Source organism: Manacus candei, unplaced genomic scaffold, assembly GCF_025592945.1.
Source record: "Manacus candei isolate 608988 ecotype Guabito, Panama unplaced genomic scaffold, ASM2559294v1 h1tg000014l, whole genome shotgun sequence".
In the NCBI taxonomy this organism is placed as follows: domain Eukaryota; kingdom Metazoa; phylum Chordata; class Aves; order Passeriformes; family Pipridae; genus Manacus; species Manacus candei.
The window spans coordinates 52,910,945-52,930,282 of record NW_026138062.1 but is presented as its reverse complement, the minus strand read 5'-3'; the positions used below and the strand labels follow the sequence as shown (position 1 = coordinate 52,930,282).

Genomic DNA, 19,338 nt, shown 5'->3' with positions numbered 1-19,338 from the left:
CAGCAATCCTGTTCTGGTCCTCGAAATCCTTCGAGCAACACACACCCACACACCAGCATTATTTTGTCACCTCCTCCATATAAAAACAAAACAGAAACGTGAGAACAGTGGGCTGGAGATAGAGCTGTGGAAAGTGAAGTTGGAAGGATTAATTATGTAATACGCCCCCTCTCCCGCCCTTACCCACAGCAACACGAGTGAGGTAAACCCAATCCTCCCAGCTGACAACTCAGAACTAAAAAATGCCCGGAGGAGTGAGAGCAAAATAAACGTGTGGGGAAGGTGGCGATGCACTCCTACAGAGGAAGATGTCATTAGGAAAAGGCTAAAAACAAGTTCAAATCACCTTTAGCCTCTTCCCTTCCCGCCCCACAAGACCTCTCCCTCCGCCTCTTCCCCCCCTCCTCCCCCTGCTCCTCCTCCCCCCTTTTCAGCAGGAGCTGCAGCGGGATCGGGACTATATTTCTACAGTCCACGGCTATCTGACGGAGTGTGGATCCTCCTGAAAAACTTCAAGTAAAACAAGAGCTGGGAGCACACACACGAGAAGATATATTAAGAAAGCAGGTTTGCTACTTAACTCAGAGGAAAGAAGCTGGAGTAGACTTCTTCGGTTGCTCTCTAAGAGCCTTGCCGAGAGTCCTTGCAAAGAAAAGTGTTGCTGATTCAAAAGAAGAGGAGGGATGGGGAAGAAAAAAAAAAATCGTGCATGTCTGTGTGAGAGGGAGACAACGTGTGTGTGTGTGTACGTGTGAATGCGTGCTTGTGTGTGAGAGGGTGTAGGCGACGGATGGGGGGAGCTTGAAATAATATTTTTTTTCTACCAAAGACACGTGAGTGCAATTCCCAGCGAAGGGCACCAAGCTCTGCCCAACAGCAGAAGGGGTAGGGAGAGGGAAGGGGAGAAGAGAGGGAAGGGAAGAGGAGAGAGAAAGGGAGAGGGAACGGGAGAGGGGGGCAGGAGGGAGGGAGAAGGAGGAGGAGAAGGGATTTCTATTTCAGAAGACATTCATAGAAAGAGGGTGGCAAATTCTGTGACCATCTTTAAAGGAAGTGTCTTGGGACATAGAAAGAAAGAAGCCCAAAGAAGGAAAATAAAGGGCTATGATTTCCTTGTCCTGTTGCTTTGTCTCTGGCTCCCTCTGCCTCTGGAAGAGTAGCCACAGGACACAAAGATGCCCAGCTGGTCACTGCACGCCCAAGTTCAGTTTAGCTGGTGCTTCTCTCCTGTTTAGCCTGACTGCTTTCACTGAAGGGGAGGACTCATAGCCCGACAGCCTTATAGTGTAACCTGAAGAGTGTGTGCCGCCTCTCTCTGCCCACCCCAAGAACTCGCTGGAGGTGGAGGAGAGGGGAGAAAGAGGAGGACTTGAAAGTGCCCGAGGAGCTCCCGATGCTAAGAGGAGACAAATATTCCTGTGGACGACGCAGAAGGGACAAAGCTGACTGATTTATTGCTGTTTTCCATATTTTTTTTTTCTCCCTGTCCTTTGGCGCACACCAGTGTTTGGAGATCTTTGAAAACACAAACCTAAACACCAGCCCCGAAGCCCCAACCCCTTGGCTAGCTCTTATGGGAATGAAACACTCCTCCCGCTGCCTGCTCCTAAGGAGGAAAATGGCGGAGAACGCTGCCGACAGCACCGAGGTAAGGATGCGAGCCGGAGCCCGGCGCCCGCGCTCCCCCAGACCCGAGCACTGATCCCTAAGCAGAAGCAGCAGTAAGTGCAGAAGAACTTTCCCAGCCCCTCCGTCCAGCTCCTGCCTGCCTTGCTGCTATAGTTTCCTGCATTTGCCCCCCCTCTCCCACCACATACTTCCCCCCGTTCCCCTCGTTCCCTGTAGACAGAGAAGTTTGCGCCCCGCCGAGCGCTCCCGGCGCTCGGGCTGCTCGGGGCCGCCGCTCCACGGCTGGACCCCCGGGAAGTTGGGTGGCCGGGCGGAGGGGAGGCTCTGCGGTGTTGAGGGGTCTGGGGGAGGCAGCGGGGGGTGTGAGCGGCGGTAATTCGGGTGTCTGAGGAGGCCGAAAGGGACAGACTGTCTCTTGCGGCAGCACCTTGGCCAGCTCCCGGTGCTTTCCGCCGGCAGCCTTGGCTAGGATTGTCTGGGGGGTCTTTAGCAGCATTCGTCTCTGCAGCATCCTAGATATTACCAAGCGGAACTGCCCGGGGCGGGGGGTGTCCGGTTGGCCTGGGCATCGCCGAAAATAGCTTTGCATTGCCTTCAGGCCGGGAGGGTACCCTGCGAGGTCTCAGGTTTTTCTGCAAGAAATCTACTCCCCTCCCCCCCCCCCCCCCCCCCCGTTACCTTCTGTTTCCTCAACATTGGGGTTGAGCAGCCCTTGTTTACTTGTCTGGGGCTATCTTGACCTCACTGAGACTTCTCAAGGGATACAGCAGTGTGTGAAGCCTCAGGTCTGGAAAAGCAGAAGGATGCAGGATGCAGTCCCAGCATCTCTGGGAGCATGTGAGAAGGAGACAGGCGAAAGTGTGAGCGTGTGCCAAACTCCCTGTTTCTATTAATAAACTGTGCCTAGCACTCTGACTGAACACTTAACACATGGTTAAGCGAGATGCAGCACAGCCATGCACAGACACAAAGGACATTGCACCCCAGCCAACTTTACAACGTTGCCCTTACACACACGGGTGGCATTGAACCTTCTCCCAAGTTGCCCTGCAGGGGTAATAAAGAGCAAAAGCATCACTTCAGTGTGAGTGAACACATAACTATTCCATCCTTTATTATTTCAACATCTCTGCCAAATGCCTTTTCCTTTCAGTTAGTCCTCCCAGTAGGTGTCTTGCTCACTCATGAATTCCACATTTCTCTTTGCAATAATGTTCTCTCTGCTTGACCTTCATAAATATGCCTCCTTTGCCATGCCAGGTGAAGAGCCAAATTTTCTTAAATGAATATGATGTAAGCACTTAGTCAACGAACATGCCTGTTACTGTGCTACAACCCCATGGAGTACTGTTTGCAGAAGAGGCATCTATAAATAGCAAGAAGTCTGGCTGCACATCTGTAAACTGTCATAGTCCTGACAGCACATATTGCGTTATAGGTCCCAGGATCCCAGGACAGGATTGCAATGAGAAACGTACAAGCATAGACAGTTCCTTTCAAAGCCATTTTTTTCAATGGAAATCGGTTTTAGACAGGGAAGATAGGTGAGAAGAGCTCTTTAAACATTCCTCTTCTATGTCAGTTCACTCTTAGCACATTTTTGTTGTTTAATCATGTTTGTCTTTCTGTTTGTGCAATGCTGCACACACTGCAATGTTATTTTATGGAGAAGGATTTTTTAAACAATGACAGATTCATTTCAATGATGCATACAAGTTAGAAGAATATTAAAATGCTGTGCTTCGTCTCCTTGGAGTACCCATCAGTGACAGATTTGTGAAGTGAGAGTGAAAATATTGCAGATTAGGCATATCCTGCTGCCCTTCTACCTTAAGAAAACCAAAAGGGATACATTTGTAACACGTGCCTGGATATTTTCTATTTTAATAATTTTCATATTTCTGATATATACTGAGAGAAGCAGTTTGCATATGTGCAGATGTAGAAGTGCACTAACCAAAATATGCCAAGACCTTTGAAGATCTTTCATTTGTCAAGCATCTATATTTAGCAAAGTCATATGATACTAGTTTGACCTTCAAACCTGTATTTCTCTAACTTTCTCTTGAAGTTAGCAAATATTCTGTGACAGAAGGAATGCAGCACAAAATATCTCACTTTTGGAGTTACCGCAGTGTGAGAGAAAATTCAGAATTGGTATAAATTTGTTTCATTTGAAACCAATGGGGTACCAGTAATACTCATTATTTGATGCTAAATTTCTGAAGAACTTTGATGTCATGGTGATAGGCATGATGTAAAAGATATCGTCCATAATGAGAGATGAAGAATTAAAACATTTAAGAAATGGTCAAAATGCCCCACTTCCAAATCATTCCAAAGACCTTCCAGTTCTTACTCAGATTGATTTGACCTAATTACTTATGCTACAGCTTCATAGTACATTTTTTATATTTGCGGTTTGGTGCTTTTTTCTTTTAAATCTAACACAACTAAGAGCATGAATGTAAGCTTTGGTCAAATATGGCAAGTGTTCTCTTTCAGTAGCAGGGCAATTTAAAACAATATATTAAGTCAAAGAACATGGACAATACGTGAGAAACTTTTTATTCCCTTAACTACCCTTTGATGACCACAGTGCTAGGTCTTTAGCTTAAAGAGCTTAAAGAAATGATGACAACAAATACAAACAAGGAAAAACCAAAGCTACGGTAAGACAGTACTCACTGTTTCCTCAAGCAAGAAGACGAGAGTAGCATTACCACTCACCAGCATTACTTCCCAGTCAAGGAAGACACATCATGTTGCCAGAAAACTTAGAGAAAGGTGCCCCCATGGTACAGATAGTTACATTACCAGTATTCCTGTAGCCTTGCATCTTGGTCAAGTGAGTGGATGGTCTTGGATCAGGCCCTGGATAGTTTTGTAATTTTATTGTACAGATAACAGCCTGATATCAGTCCATCTGTCAGGGTTTAAGTGTAACTAGTGGGTTTTTTGTATATGTTTATAGTAACCCGAGTGGTTTGTATAAAAATAAAAGTCAAGGGGAATAAACCCTTGACTCACTGAAGAGGTTACGGGGTCCCATTAATAGGAAACTTGCTAAAATAGTTTCAGATCCTTGTTTGAAGTGTGCAAGAAATGCCCTAGTCCATCCCATGAATTTAAGAGAAATTCCTCTGGAGCAAAAATTGTAGAATCTCTCCTCAAGATATAATAGTGAACCTCTGTATCTTTTGTCATGAAAGGACACTTTGTCTGAATAAAACAGGACTGTTTGCATAAATAACAGATGCAAAATTGAGTTCTCTGCAAATAATTAAAGACACTGACAGAAGACAAAGTAAAAGAGAAACAGTACTTTGTAGAACATATGCATGAAAATTCTGCAAAATTCATGACCTGCTGTAGATTTTGTTTTCTGGGTGTTTTTATTTTAAATGTATTAAATGAAAGCCTCATTAATAGGAGGCCTGATATCAATGATGGGAAAAAAATTGAAAGAAGTGTGTTTTTGCAAGTGTGCCTGTATGTAACTTGTGAACCTGTGCCATGTGAAAGGAATAGAATCATAGAATCATGGGCAGAGGCATCTTCAACTAGATTAAGTTGCTCAGAGTCCTGTCCAACCTGATCTTGAATGTTTGCAGGGATGAGACATCAACCACCTCTCTGGGCAACCTGTACCAGTGTTTCACCATTGTCATTGTAAATAATTTCTTAGTTATGCCTCATTTAGATATAAATGTAGTCTAAATCTATCTTCTTTTAATTTAAAACCCTTATGCTTTGTTCTATAGTAACAGGCCCTGCTAAAAAGTCTGTTCCCATCTTTCTTACAGGCCTCCTTTAAGTACTGAAAGGGTGCAGTGAGCACAAAATGCTCAATAGCACAAAGTGTCAGGGTTTATGTGCACATCCAGAAGACATAAACATGTAAGAGGCTAGTTGCTGACTGAAACAATTCTAGAACTTGAAACTGGTCTGGATTTGTACAACGTACTTGCACAGTAACTTCATAAAAAGCAATATCTGTACCAAAGACTTTGCAGTGTCTGTAGAGAGAAATGATTCTTTTATCATTGCTAAGAATGGAGAGATTAGTTAATTTATTTGTGGTAACAAAATAGAGTCCTCACTGAATGTCCTATTATAGAAATGTTGGGCTTTGGTTAGACTTGGGGTAACATGCTTAACATCCTCCTCCAGATAAACTGGTTTGGTATCATGCAGTCCAGGTCAGTGAAAGTAACTAACTGCTCAGTTATCAGAAGAGGGGAGTTCACAGTGTCCTATCTACATGAAATCCCACCATACCACTACTGGAGTGGGGAGGGGGGGAGAAAGAGGTTGCAAAGTCTGTTGAAATCATGAGCTTCTATTTGTGATTCATGAGTAGGAAGAGGGGGTTCTCCTTAACAAGTTACTGATGGACAAATTAACAGAAGCAGAGCAGGCATGTGCCTAACAGAGAACAGTGGACTGAATTTATTCAGTAAACCTAAGCTTTGCTCCTGGCTATTACACTGTATGGTTTTGGAGATATAATTTAATCCCTCTGATCTTTCCCATTTATACTGTTGAATTCTGTGATTTATTAGTGAAGGGTGTTGTAGAAAATTCTTATTTTTTATTATTAAATTGCCATATTTGAATGAACATTAATGAGTGGGTGATGTTTATCCAAAAGAGAAATAGCACTGCTAAGTACTTCTTAGACTAACAGAAGTCATGAAAGATCTGGCATGATGTCAGATAGCCAGCTGAAGAAGCAGCTTTTGACATAAATTTCAATCTTACTGAGTGGTGTGCCACAAGCCTGTGTCACGTAACTTTGAACAGGAAAACTTGTGGTAGCTGGTGTGTGCAAGTAATATAGGTGAGCTACAGAGACCAGACCACTGGCTCATTTTCCAGATGTTTTGCAATGCTGACAAGGCAGTCAGAAAGCCGACCCATAATGTCAGAGAGAAATCTTTCACTGTGGGTGTAGCCAGATTCCCAAGGGCTATAGAGGCAACTCTGAATTACAGCAGGGAATATTCCACTTCAACACATTTTGATCCTTTACAATGCTCCTACTAGAACTATATAAACCATGCTTTTAGGCTAGTAACAAGGCAGTTCTAACATAGTCATAGGGGTTTTTTTGGGTTTCTAGAAAATTTAGGAGTGGAGGAGTAGAAATATGTCTCTGAGCTATCTTCTACAACTTCAGCTGTGTAGAACATTAATTTAGCTCAGCTGAACACATAGCTGAATGCATGCCATTCCTTTCTCAAAGTTAATACTAAAAGCTCAAGACATTGACCATAATATTTTGGCCCCATTGAAAAAATAAATTTTGGTTGGCATTAATAATATAGATAGGATGAAGAAACATTTATGCTTAAGTAATGAACAACAGCAATCATTCAAAGCAGAGTTTCAAGATAAAAATATCTTAGCATGGATCATCCTGTGCCAGCATAGGTTTGTTTTAGAGAACAGCATTTTAGTGTCAAGAAGAGTCATCTTCGTGACATCATAGGCCAGATCATAATTGCATCATTGTGCCAATACTAAAAGAGAGATTCCATGCTAGTGAGTGGGCTTATAATGGCTCTTTTTTTCCTAGCCTCAGTCTGTGAAAAGCACCAAACACTTCAAAGAAGAGAGCAAGAAATTCTGTAGGTTTTTCACCTTTGTCATTGTTCTACATCCATGCCAGAAATGAGCTTAGCAATAGCTCACATGCCTTCCAGTGCTTCACCCTCAGCTTGATAGTGAAAGAGGAAGGCTTGTACAAGCCTACTGGTACAGGCAGAGCAGAGAAATACATGGAGGTAAAAAAGCATTGAGCTTATTCTTTTCATAAGGTTTTGCTTTGGCCTTTCTGAGTTTGCAATGAAGTTCAGTCCATTGACAGATGAGGTAACGAACAGCTGAAGGGGGTAAGTGATGAAACTCATTGCTCCTACTTCTGATTCCAAAGAGAATCCTGCTACCTGCTGTCCTGTTCACTAGCTTTAATGTTATCTTTATTTTGATCTAAAGCTTTGGATAAAATGGGATTGTCTTTTCCATAATTTTCTTTCTTTGGGAATAACCTCTAAATAACAGAAACAAGAAGCACTCATCTGAAGGAAGCAAAAAGGAGATTACCCACTAACCACTCCAGAATGGAGCAATTGCCTACCTGGCTCTTTCCCATGTTCTTGAACAGGTACTAGTTGGCTTCGTGGAGTCTCTTGGCATGTTATTGCTTTCAGACTCTGGAATGGGAGCTTAGTCACTTTGCAGTGGCTATGAGAGGATGGGCATCATTTCACCCTTAGTATTTCAGTTTTAAACTGCAATTAAACTTGTGGAGGGGTAGGTGCTGATCTCTTTTCCTGGTGTCCAACCTAAACCTCTCCTGAGTCAGCTTCATGCCGTTACGAGGTCACAAGTGTAAAGGTTTTTTACCCAGAGGGTGGTTGAGCACTGGATGAGGCTCCCCAGGGAAGTGGTCACAGCACCAACCCTGTCTGAGTTCAAGAAGCATTTGGACAACACTCTCAGGCACGTGGTGTGATTCTTGGGGTGTCCTGCACAGAATCAGGAGTTGATGATCCCTTTCTAACTCAGTATATGCTATGATTCTATGATTTAAGAGGTATAGATTTATTTCTTAGGAGCTAGGTTTGTCAGGTCTCAGTTTTGAAAATGAAAAAATCAAAAATTTTTAAAGATATGTTTTTTCCGTGATCTAAATAACTATAAAAATAGTTTGACATTATTGAAATAGTCAATTGAAATTGAATAGTTTAAAAACTATAGACCAGAATTTGAAATAAGGCAGACTCACTTTAAGTTTGCTTTTCTGAAAACTCTATTAAGTGCAGAAATTTGAGATAATTTTGCTTTGTATTTTGAGCTTGAAATGCTAGGTGATCATAAATAAAATCTCAATGTGTTTGCTTTCCAAAATGAAGAGAATATTTCAGTAAAAACCTTTGCAAGGGTATTATGTTGGGAACAAAATGTTTAGTTAAAATTTTTGACAGAGACAGAATAAAGAAGGTGAAGAAAATAATATTCTCCCTCACTTAAAATATCCTGCCCTGCAGTTAAGACATGCGTTTGGAAGTTTGTGTGTATTGAGGACTGCATTGTACCTGGGACTTTTTAAAAGAAAAGGTAGCACTTCCCTCTCTTGTAACAGTATGATGAAAGTAAACATATACTGATTGGGAAACAGTAATATGTAGTGGTCTCCAAGGTCTCCTGTCCTTCTTGTCCTTTTTTGGCCATACAACTTACGTTTCCAATAGGAGAGCTCAAACCCAGACTGAGAGCCCAGAATAACATGTGACCAAGCCAGGGCCTTCCAGCAACAATCCACCAATCCAAATTTATTTCTGTCGTGGACCTTCTCATTTAGAAAGGAGGAAAGGCAATGTTAGCATCTATTTCAGTTTCTAGTTACATCCTTGTACTATTCATCAGTCCATTGTGAAACTTGACCCCAGTTTGGGATAAGGACTAGCTGCCGATTTTCTTCTCCTCAGTCACAAACAGGGAAGTAATTACCCTTCCTGTAACACATTCTGAACTATTTCTGTTTGAGAACCACATACGTCACGATGTGCCCTATCTTAGACATGAGCCTGTCTGAAGCACAGGATACGTACTTCTTTTTTTTTTTCCTCTGAGTTACAATAGGATATATCAGGAATAACACCACTGAGTCCTATATAAATAGGGATCACAATGGTATGCAGAAACACAGACGTGTTGATTAGAAAGAACTGCTATAGAACATCTCATGCAACCTCATACGCAGTGTAGAATAGTCACCAGCATGTTAGCCATTGCTGTTTCTAGCCAAGTCTTGAAAATAACAAGCACAAAGATTCCACTGCCTCTCTAGGCAACCTATTCCAGTGCTGCACAGACCTCTCAGTGAAACAGTTTTTCTTGTTGTCCTATCTGAACCTCCAAAACAGCAGGTTGTGACCTTTGCACCTTGTTATATGGTCTGCCGTTATTGAGAAGAGTTTGCTCCCCTTGTCTTTGTAACTACCTTTCAAGTAGTTGCAGGCTACTATTAGTTTGTCCCCTAGTCTACTCTTTCACAAATCAAACAAGTTCAGCACATAGTAATTTCTTCTTACAGGTCATGTTCTCTGGCCCATGACCACTGCATGATATAGTTAATCAATTATTAATCTCGCAAATAACAGATTTACAATACTGTGAGAGAGGCTGACAACAAAAGCTTTTACCCCACTATTACACCTTTGCACACACATCTGAAACCCACCTCAATCATCATTCAAATAAGTAGATCCTGAAAAACATGCAACACTCCTCACTAATCTCCATGTCAGGATTTTGAGCAGCACCTCAGCTCCACCTCACCACAGCTCCACGTCAGGCACGCACTCTGGCTCTCACCTCACCTCACCTCACCTCACAGTCACATTGTCATTGCTAAACCTGAAATATTACTGAGAAGATCATTTTCCTAGCTTGCTCTTTCAACTACATTACCTTTCTATTTATATCTGAATTGCTGAATCTTTATATTCTATTAAATCAAAAAGCTGATTGTCATTTTTAAGGCGGTTTGAAGCATATGTCCCGCTACCTATCTGAATCTCTTATTCAGTACCAAGAGATTAATTCAAGCCTCCAGTGCCAAACTCCATCTCACATTTCTTAGATTTTTTTTAATAATACTAGTATCATGGACAGCGTGTATGCTGTTTTAATGGAGGTTAGCCTAAAAATTGTGAAATTAGGCTAATGGGTTTATATTTCTGTTTTCTCCATATATGACAATGAATCTCTGTCCTGCTTTCCTAAGAGATTTAAGTAAATAAACTTGATGGAAGACAAAGATAGATAAGGATCTAAGTAAAGAAACTGTTTTCACCTATTGTGAGATTTTCATGAAAATGTGAAACTATTCTTGTAGCCTCAGTACCATTATTTTATTGAAGAAAAAAATCTCTGTGCCATCCTTCTATCTTTTAGATCTGTTCCTTTCTCAACAAAAAAAGATACTGCTCCTTAGTGCTCATAAAATATGTCTTTGTTGCCTTGTAAAAGGGAAGACAAAAGTATTTATGTTTGCAAGACCTATTTCCACCAGGTAAAACTGAGTATTCTAACCATGCCTACTGGAAACAAAGGCATTCTAAGCTCAAGACAGGTTTACCCTCACGTAAATGCAACAGTTTCAGCAGAATTATTTGTGATTTATATAGATTCAAAACCAGCTCACATCTATATATAAAATTGTATATAGAACAATGAATCACCAGTGGTTTTGCTCAAGAATAGAGTTTTCATCATACTGTTTTGTGACTGTATAAAAATGTTAGGAGCGTACTTTCCTGTATCCCTTTCTTAACTGTATTTAAAAGATGGGTCTAAAATAGCAAAAGCTTATTCGATTATTAACACAAAGCTAAAAAGGTATGATTTATATCAACATGGCTATCAGCAACTGCTTTTGAAATACACTATGTATTTAACAGGTGTGTTATAGAACCCATTGTAGTTAACATAGCTCACTGAAGATTTTTGAACACTTCAGTAAATGTTTGATTAATAATGCAAGAAATGCTGAACACACTGGTTTGCTCATGTGTGTCAGTAGCACTCAGCATGCTTATTTATTGTAGAATCAAGTTCCATGCCAGCAGGGTATTTAAAAACCTTCCTTATCTACCTTATATAATATGGAGCAGGTGTAATTCCACTGAAGTAGTGGTACTACCTCTGTTCTGAATGATAGGTACATATCCATTTTCTTAAATAAGTGTTGCAAACACATTTAAGTCAAGTGAGGCATTTGCAGCCCTCTTCAGAACAAATATTCCAAGCCTGGAATTGACAGGTTATTAATCTCAGTCTTTTCCAATGACATTTCTCACACTAGGTGAAACAAAACCAAATAATATTTAATGGCCAAATATGAGCAAGTATACTTCATTCCCTCAGTTCAGGAAGGATATTGAGGTGCTGGAGCAGGTCCAGAGAAGAGCAACAAGGCTGGTGAAGGGACTCCAGCACAAGTCCTGTGAGGAGAGGCTGAGGGAGCCGGGGCTGTTCAGCCTGGAGAGGAGGAGGCTCAGGGGAGACCTCATCACTCTCTACAATTCCCTGAAAGGAGGTTGTAGCCAGGTGGGGGTTGGTCTGTTTTCCCGGGCAACTATCAGCAAGACAAGAGGGCATGGTCTCAAGTTGTGCCAGGGAAGGTTTAGGTTAAATACTAGAAAGAATTTCTTTACAGAGAGGGTGATCAGACATTGGAATGGGCTGCCCAGGGAAGTGGTGGATTCTCTGTCCCTGGAGGTTTTTAAGATGAGACTGGATGTGGCACTGAGTGCCATGGTCTAGTAACAACAGTGGTGTTGGATCAAGGGTTGGACTTGATGATCTCGGAGGTCCCTTCCAACCCAGCTGATTCTATGATTCTATGATTAGGCTAAATTTACAGAGCGGTTAAGAACATATGTGTTGGCCTTGCTGTAAATGAAGACTAGTCTCAAAGTATACATGATTACCTTTACAATCTGAGAAAGATTAATATTTCTTTCTCCATTACTAAGCAAACTGTTGTGGTTTAACACCAGTTGGCAAACAAGTACCACACAGCTGCTCCTTCACTGCTCTAACTCACTGGGGGAATAGGGAGGAGAATCAGGAGGAAAAAAAAAAACAAACTCATAGGCTGAAATAAGAAGAGTTTAATAATAGAAAGTATAATATAATAATAACAACTACTGATACTATTACTAATAATACGTATTTTAATGAAATGGAGAGAGAGTGAGAAAAAGAAGTGATGCACAATATAGTTTCTTGTCATCCACTGACTGATGCCCATCCCATCCCTGAGCAGCAATCAGCGGCTGCCATTCATCTCACTCCGGTTTATATATTGAGCATATCCCCTTGGCCAGTTTGGGTCAGCTATCCTTTGGGTTATGCTCCCTCCCAGCTTCTTGTGCACCTCCTCTCTGGCAGAGCATGAGGCACTGAAAAGTCCTCACCTTGCACTGCTCAGCAACCACCAAAACATCACTGTGTTTTTAACAGTATTCTCATACGGAATCCAAAACACAGCACTGTACAAGCTACTAGGAGGATAATGAGCTCTGTCCCAGCTGAAACTAGGAGGCAGACTTATGAGAAGCTTTCTTTTACTGGAATTTTGAAACTTGATATTTAAGTTTAATTAACTGCTTCAATGCAGTTACAAAATACCATCACCATTAAAAAAAAGTTAATATCCAGTGTAGTTCCAGAGCCTGATAATTAATGAATTACCAAAAGATATTCAGTTACACTATTTCAAATCAAGAAATTTACTCTGCTCCTCATCTTAGAACTAAAATGCAAATGCGATATACAAGCTTAGTTCTGAGTGAGCAGGACTATGCTATGTAAGAATTCAATAATTGCCTTACCATTGCGATAATTTTTCATTTCAGCCACACAGTTCCTTAAACACTCATTAGTATGCTTACTTACAAAATCCTTGAATATTACGTACAGTTTTGGTCACCACAACATAGGAAAGACATTAAGCTGTTACAGAGTGTCCAAAGGAGGGCAATGAAGATGGTGAAGGGCCTTGAGGGGAAGCTGTATGAGGAGTGGCTGCGGTCGCTTGGTCTGTTCAGCCTGGAGGAGACTGAGGGAACACCTCATTGCAGTCTATGACTTCCTTTTAAGGGGAAGAGGAGGGGCAGGCACTGATCTCTTCTTTGTGGTGACCAGAGACAGGACCCAAGGTAATGGCCTGAAGTTGTGTCAGGGGAGAGTTAGGTTAGATATTAAGAAAAGGTTTTTCACCCAGAGGGTGTTTGGGCAGTGGAACAGGCTCCCCAGGGAAGTGGTCACAGCACCAAGCCCGACAGAGTTCGAGAATCATTCGGACAACACTTTCAGGCACATGGTGTGACTCTTGGGGATGGTCCTGTGCAGGGTCAGCAGTAGGACTAGATGATCCTTGTGGGTCCCTTCCAACTTGGCATATCCTATGATTCTGGAAATTACCTACCAGGTGTATGTGTGTGCATACATATACCTATACACACAATGTTTTATATTTACACAAAATTTGAATTGCATATTATGCTGTAACATTCATTTCTTTGTGCACATATGTGCACCCATGTTGTCAGTGTTAATAAAACTGTGTCAGAGAAGACACTATTGTGCCTATGTGGGCTCATACATGGTAGAATGATAAAATCCTGGATAAAGTCTTATACCACATCAGATTTATATATATATATAGATATATATAAACATATATATATATGTTGACAGAGAAACTCTGTATTTAAAAAGGCAGTTTCATGGAAAAGTCCTAGCTTTAAATTCCTTTACCTCCTTTATATTCACTGTGTTCCTCGGTATGGGTGTTCTGACAAAACTCAGTTTAGTTGTGGAGAATCACAGGAGGATAAACCCTTCCATTTCAAGTTGAAATAACAAACTCATATTTTAGATACAGCACTAGCAGAGCTCTAAAATATGTTTAAATTCAACTAACTTGGTGAGCTGTTAGGAATAGAGGCTCCCAATTCAGAAAGGGAGCACTTAAAAATATTTATCTGTTTCAGTTTAGATCACTTCCAAGCATTCATACCTTTGATTCAGCAATTAAATACAATTGGTTTTGTTTTCTTAAATTCTCTAACACCTACACGTCTCAGAGGCCAGAAAGTTCCCCACAGGATCCTCCACTTGCCAGCTTGGTGTTTGTTGCAAATATGCAGCACTCCCACACTTGTCCCTTATGTGCCTCACGTTCACAAGTCTCCCAGGGTATAGCGGCACAGACCCCCTGCCCAGGGAACCCTGGCCTGGACCCCAGGCCTCCCAAGTCATTGGCTATTCCAGCTTAAAATTTGATGATGATTATGCACGTGCATGGATGGAACTTTGAGGTAACTGGTCCAGTAGGTGTCCCTGCCCATGGCAGAGAGGGTGAAACAAGGTGATCTTTAAGGTCCTTCTAGACCATACCATTCTGTGACTGTATGATGGATCCAGGCTCAGTTCAGTGGTGCCCAATGACAGGATCAGAGGCAACAGGTACAAACTGAAACACAGGAGATTCCTTCTGAATACCAGGAAATGCTGTCTTACTGAAGGATGACTGTACTGGCACAGATTGTCCTGGGAGATTGTGGAGATCCTGGGAGATAATCAAAAGCCATCTGGGCAAAGACGTAGGCAACTTGCCTGAGGTAGTCCTGCTTGAACGGGGACGTTAGATCAGATGACCTCCAGAGGTCCCTTCCAGCCTCAACGGGTATGTGATTCTGTGAAATCAAGCACAAGATACAAATAAAATTGAAGAACTTAGAGTTTTATGTATCTATTTAATATATCACATTCATCTTCTTTCCTTGGTTGATATTTTAAAAATCTGGTAAATCTGTAACAAAGGAACACAGTCCCTGGTTTTCCTCAAACATTTAAACCCGTGAAATGCTGAGTATGTTCACATCTCTATCAACTCTGGGGTTTTTACACCTGATGAACTGAGCCCTAAATAAAATAAAAAGGACCAATGATTTATTACAGTTGCTGGATTGTACAGTCAGTACAACCCAGAACAAAGGAAGTTATGTCAATTAATTACTTAAGGTACTAGTCAACAATTCTATATTTAGCTTTTATTACTTTGCATTATTTTAAGTTTTTTAACTTCTGGATATGACTTCACTGACACAAATTTAAAAACCAAAGTCCTGCTTTATCATTTGTTTTTAGTGAGAAATCCTAGGTTACATAAAGACAGTATTATTTATTTGGACCTTTTTAAGGAGATAGGAGAGATGCTGTTGTCAGTTTCTGTTTTTCTTCCTTCAATTTTTAATCATTTAGATCTTTCTCCATGGTATGGTCTCCAAAGCAAACCCTATTGTTTGTAATACACAATTTGTGTTCTGCTGGTGGCAGAACATTGCATTCCTCTGACTTGCATCATGCTTCAGAGTTCTGCTGAAAATTATTGTCACTAAAAGGAGAAAAATAAGCCCTTTTTTATGTATTGCTGAAAGGTTTTACCTCCAGTGATTCTGTGGCTATAAAAGAACCATTTTTACGAACCTTTTGCAATGCTTAAGTTCCTGAAAAGGTTCAAGAGTTGAAATTCAAATCACTCTTTTGGAATCTTCTTGATTACAGTAATTTGATTTCTGTGCTGTTTTAACAAGCATGTACAATTCATTGGCTAGGGTCCCAATGTTGTCTATCATTGGATCAACAAATCTTATGAAAATAAGATTTTAATTATTCTTTGAATGGGTTAACTAGGATCTGGAATCTGCTCATAAATTCAAATGCTTTAACAAGGTGTCTGAGTTGATGGTCTGCTTGTCCTGTCTAATCAGCAGAGACAAACACGTCTGAATGGCAACTCTGCCCACCTCAAACCTGAATCATAGTTTAAAGAAACCTTTTTCTTTCTATTGATCCTAAACAGAGCCTAAGGTGGCTTGGCGGCCAACCTTCAGTAATATTAACAGACCAAGCACAGTGTTTCTTCATTTGTCTAACAGTCCTGAAAACATACTCCTATGGAAAATCCTACTTTTTTTCTGGTTTTTTTGCATTTTCAGAATCTTCTCTTCATTAGAAGGCTCTCCCTACCCATTAATTCTGAATGTGCAACCAGTTCAGAAGTGAGAGCGGATGCTTCTTCTCCTCTATCCCATTCAGTTGCCAATCATTCCATGAACAGGAGAAATATTTAAAGAAACAGGATCTCATGAAGCTTGATATGTTCCAAAAATGAAAAAAAAAAAATTCTTCCATGTCAATAAAACCTTGAATCACCTTGAAATGAAACATTATTTTTACTTCTGTTATTTCTGTTCTTCTTTTTTTCCCGTTTTTCAGATCATGTCAATGTTCAGAAAACCAGCAAGTGAAACTTTCAGTCTTATCCTTTAACTCCCTGTTTTTGTCATTGTTTTTTAATTTTATTTACTTTGGGGGTTTTTTTGGCCAACAGCACATCAAAAAGCAAGAAAAACTGAAGGTTTGTTCCATCATCAGAACACAGATGGGGTTGGTGCAACAAAGAATTTTGCATTGCAATACATCATGCTGTGCCCATACTGTGGCTAAAGAACAATAATGGCAACCTTATATGTGGAAAGGTGATAAGACTAGCTAAAAAAAGACACTGAATTTGCGTCAATGTGTTCCTTTTATAGGCCTTTCAGTACACAGAAACTTTTACTAAGTTTTTTCAAGGTTTCTTCACAACTGTGAATAGTAAAAACCTTTCTAAAGCTGAGACACTCTCTTAAGCTTTTCAGGTTCAGAAAAGTCACATGAATCATTGAAATTCACAGGTCAGAAGCACTTCAATCAGAGAACATCAGTCGTCATGCTAATCAACCTATTTACACAGCATCAATGCAAGGCTAATTTGAACAGAAGCCCAGTTATACAGATCTTTCTACTGTCAGTTACATTTTCTGCTCATGTTGTCACTAGTAATTTCCTTTTTGATCTACAGCTCTTCTAAGCTGAAATACTTCAGTCTGTACTGATTCTGCAGCAATCATTTGTTTTGCTTGTCTGTATTTATTCCACCCCAATCATTTGTGTTGCTTCTCTATTACTGCATAAGTAAAGGGAAAGATGAACCACTCATGCATGTACATGGAGGTCTCGCTACCCAGCTGCTCCTCTGAATGCATTTGGCAGAGCCAAATCTTCTCACAGAAGAAGGAAGAATCAGAACCCAGAAGGGATGTCAACAGAAAAGCACAAAGGGGCATGTGTACAGAAATTGGGTAGCAGAATGAAGATTGTCCTTGCATGCCTGAGACCTGCAGGAAGGATTCAGCTTCAGATGACACTGTGTGGTGCAAGTAGCAGTTGCCTGTTGCAAAAGAGGCATTGACAACTCTCAGGACAGTTACAGGTTGTATTTTGTGGACAAAGCATTCTATGTTGCGTTCATAAATCAGTCAAGAGTTTCCATTCCGTCTTAGCCAAGCATGCACTCAGCGCACAGTAACATATGCTGCCTTGTGAATCAGCATCAATGGAAGTGCTGAGACACAAAGTGCTGACAATCCCTTATGAAAATGGCAGCAAGCAAGGAAGGGAAGGCACATTGTAACAGCAAAACCCAGGATGGAGACAGCCCATTAATCTATAGCAATGAGGTGGCTCAAGGTCAGCTGTTTGTGATACTTTAACTAACCTGAAAACATTCAGTATAAAATTCATACATTCTGACTCCCAGAGAAGCCTGGAGAGGGAAAAGAAGATGAAATAAGTCTTGAGGGGAAGTGTCTTCCTGAACTTAAGGTGCTCAGGAGAGAACAGAGTCAGAATTTTCCTCTTACCCTACACTTTACCATGCTTCAAAGGCAGAAAAGCCACTGATTTCCTTTTAGAAGCTGTGGCTCCTGAGCACAAGTTAAAGGCTTTCTGCCAGTTTTCTCCCCAGGGGTTTAATTACAGTTGGACCCCTTACATCTGGTAAAAAAAATAAGCTTTGAATGTCCTCACAAGAGTTTTATTCCAATGATTACAAATGAAAATAAAAATTGAGGATAGGCATTAGAGTTTAATATGCTCTTGTCAGTTTCTTTTCAATGCTCCATGCATGGAGGGTATAACATTAAATCTCAAATGACTTATTAATATCTCATTTGAAGGCAGTTGACTTTACATGGGATTTCTGATTTAGTACAGAAATACAAAATACACCGAAAATGCAATACAAACGTATGTTACACTTAGCAAAAGACAAGATTGGAGTTCAATCACAATATGAGTGTGCTTTTGTAATATGCTCACTGACCCTGTTACCAGGAAGGAAAACATGAGTAGAAATAAGCTGAAGCCCAATGCTCTCATTGAAATTATTAGTTGTTCAACTCTTGAACTTTACATTGGTCTGAGCTATGTAATCACTTCCCCCCATGCAAATCTGGCTAACCCAGGGAGATATTTGTGCTCATTTAAACCACGAGTTGATCCACTCAAAGTCAGTTTCTTTGCCACAGATGTGGTCAGTCACACCCTGCATTATTCCCTGAATTTCATGGGCACTTCATCCTTACCCGTCTCCAGCGAGCCTTCTTCATTTGTAGGGGTTGATTCAGAGAGTTACATTCCACCTCTAGGGGTTTTGTCCATTGCAAGTGGAAGCAATACTCTGGTAACCCACATTAAGAGATGACTGACTCCTTCAAAGTCACACAACGAGATGGACTTAAAATCAACACAGAAGAAAAAAAGACTGCCAGGTGATCAAGAGAAAATCTGTGCTATAACATATTAAGATCCACTGAAGTACAGTTTCAAAGGAGGTGGCAGGGTGTCATTGCTCTGTGCAGGGAAATAGGCTATTTTTTGCCAGTTGACAAATTGGAGTGCCAAATTGACCTCCATTCAGTGTTGGTGCCTGTTTGCTGGTAGTTCTGAAGCAGTGCTGAACTGTAAGTCGTTGTGCTGATTTTCTCTGGCACTTCAGCTCAGGAATTACCATTTCTCAGTCTTCTCCTTTCTGTCCTCATTTATTCTGCAGAGGGTAAGAAGTAATAAACTTGGATACCTTGAAAACAGGGACGCCTTCTAGAGCTGAAGTGCATCTGAAACTACACTGAAGTGTAGATCAAAAGCTTGGCTAGGATATGGAGTAGGGGGTCGCTTGAATGTTTTTCCCTTCCTCCATACTAAAGCTCAGCAAAGGCTACAGAATATAATGTCTTC

At 40.9% G+C, this 19,338-nt stretch overlaps 1 protein-coding gene across 3 annotated transcripts in view; it reads left to right on the top strand.

Moving 5' to 3' along the window:
• Positions 1-433: 433 nt before the first annotated feature.
• PRMT8 (protein arginine methyltransferase 8) overlaps positions 434-19,338 on the top strand; it is a 57,296-nt gene continuing 38,391 nt past the window's right edge. The window contains exons 1-2 of one of the 3 annotated variants that reach the window (XM_051780817.1): positions 434-567; positions 1,505-1,648. In XM_051780817.1, coding sequence (XP_051636777.1) covers positions 1,574-1,648 — 75 coding nt within the window. In that variant the 5' untranslated portion in view covers positions 434-567; positions 1,505-1,573. The other 2 variants (XM_051780818.1, XM_051780819.1) reach the window with 2 other exon arrangements.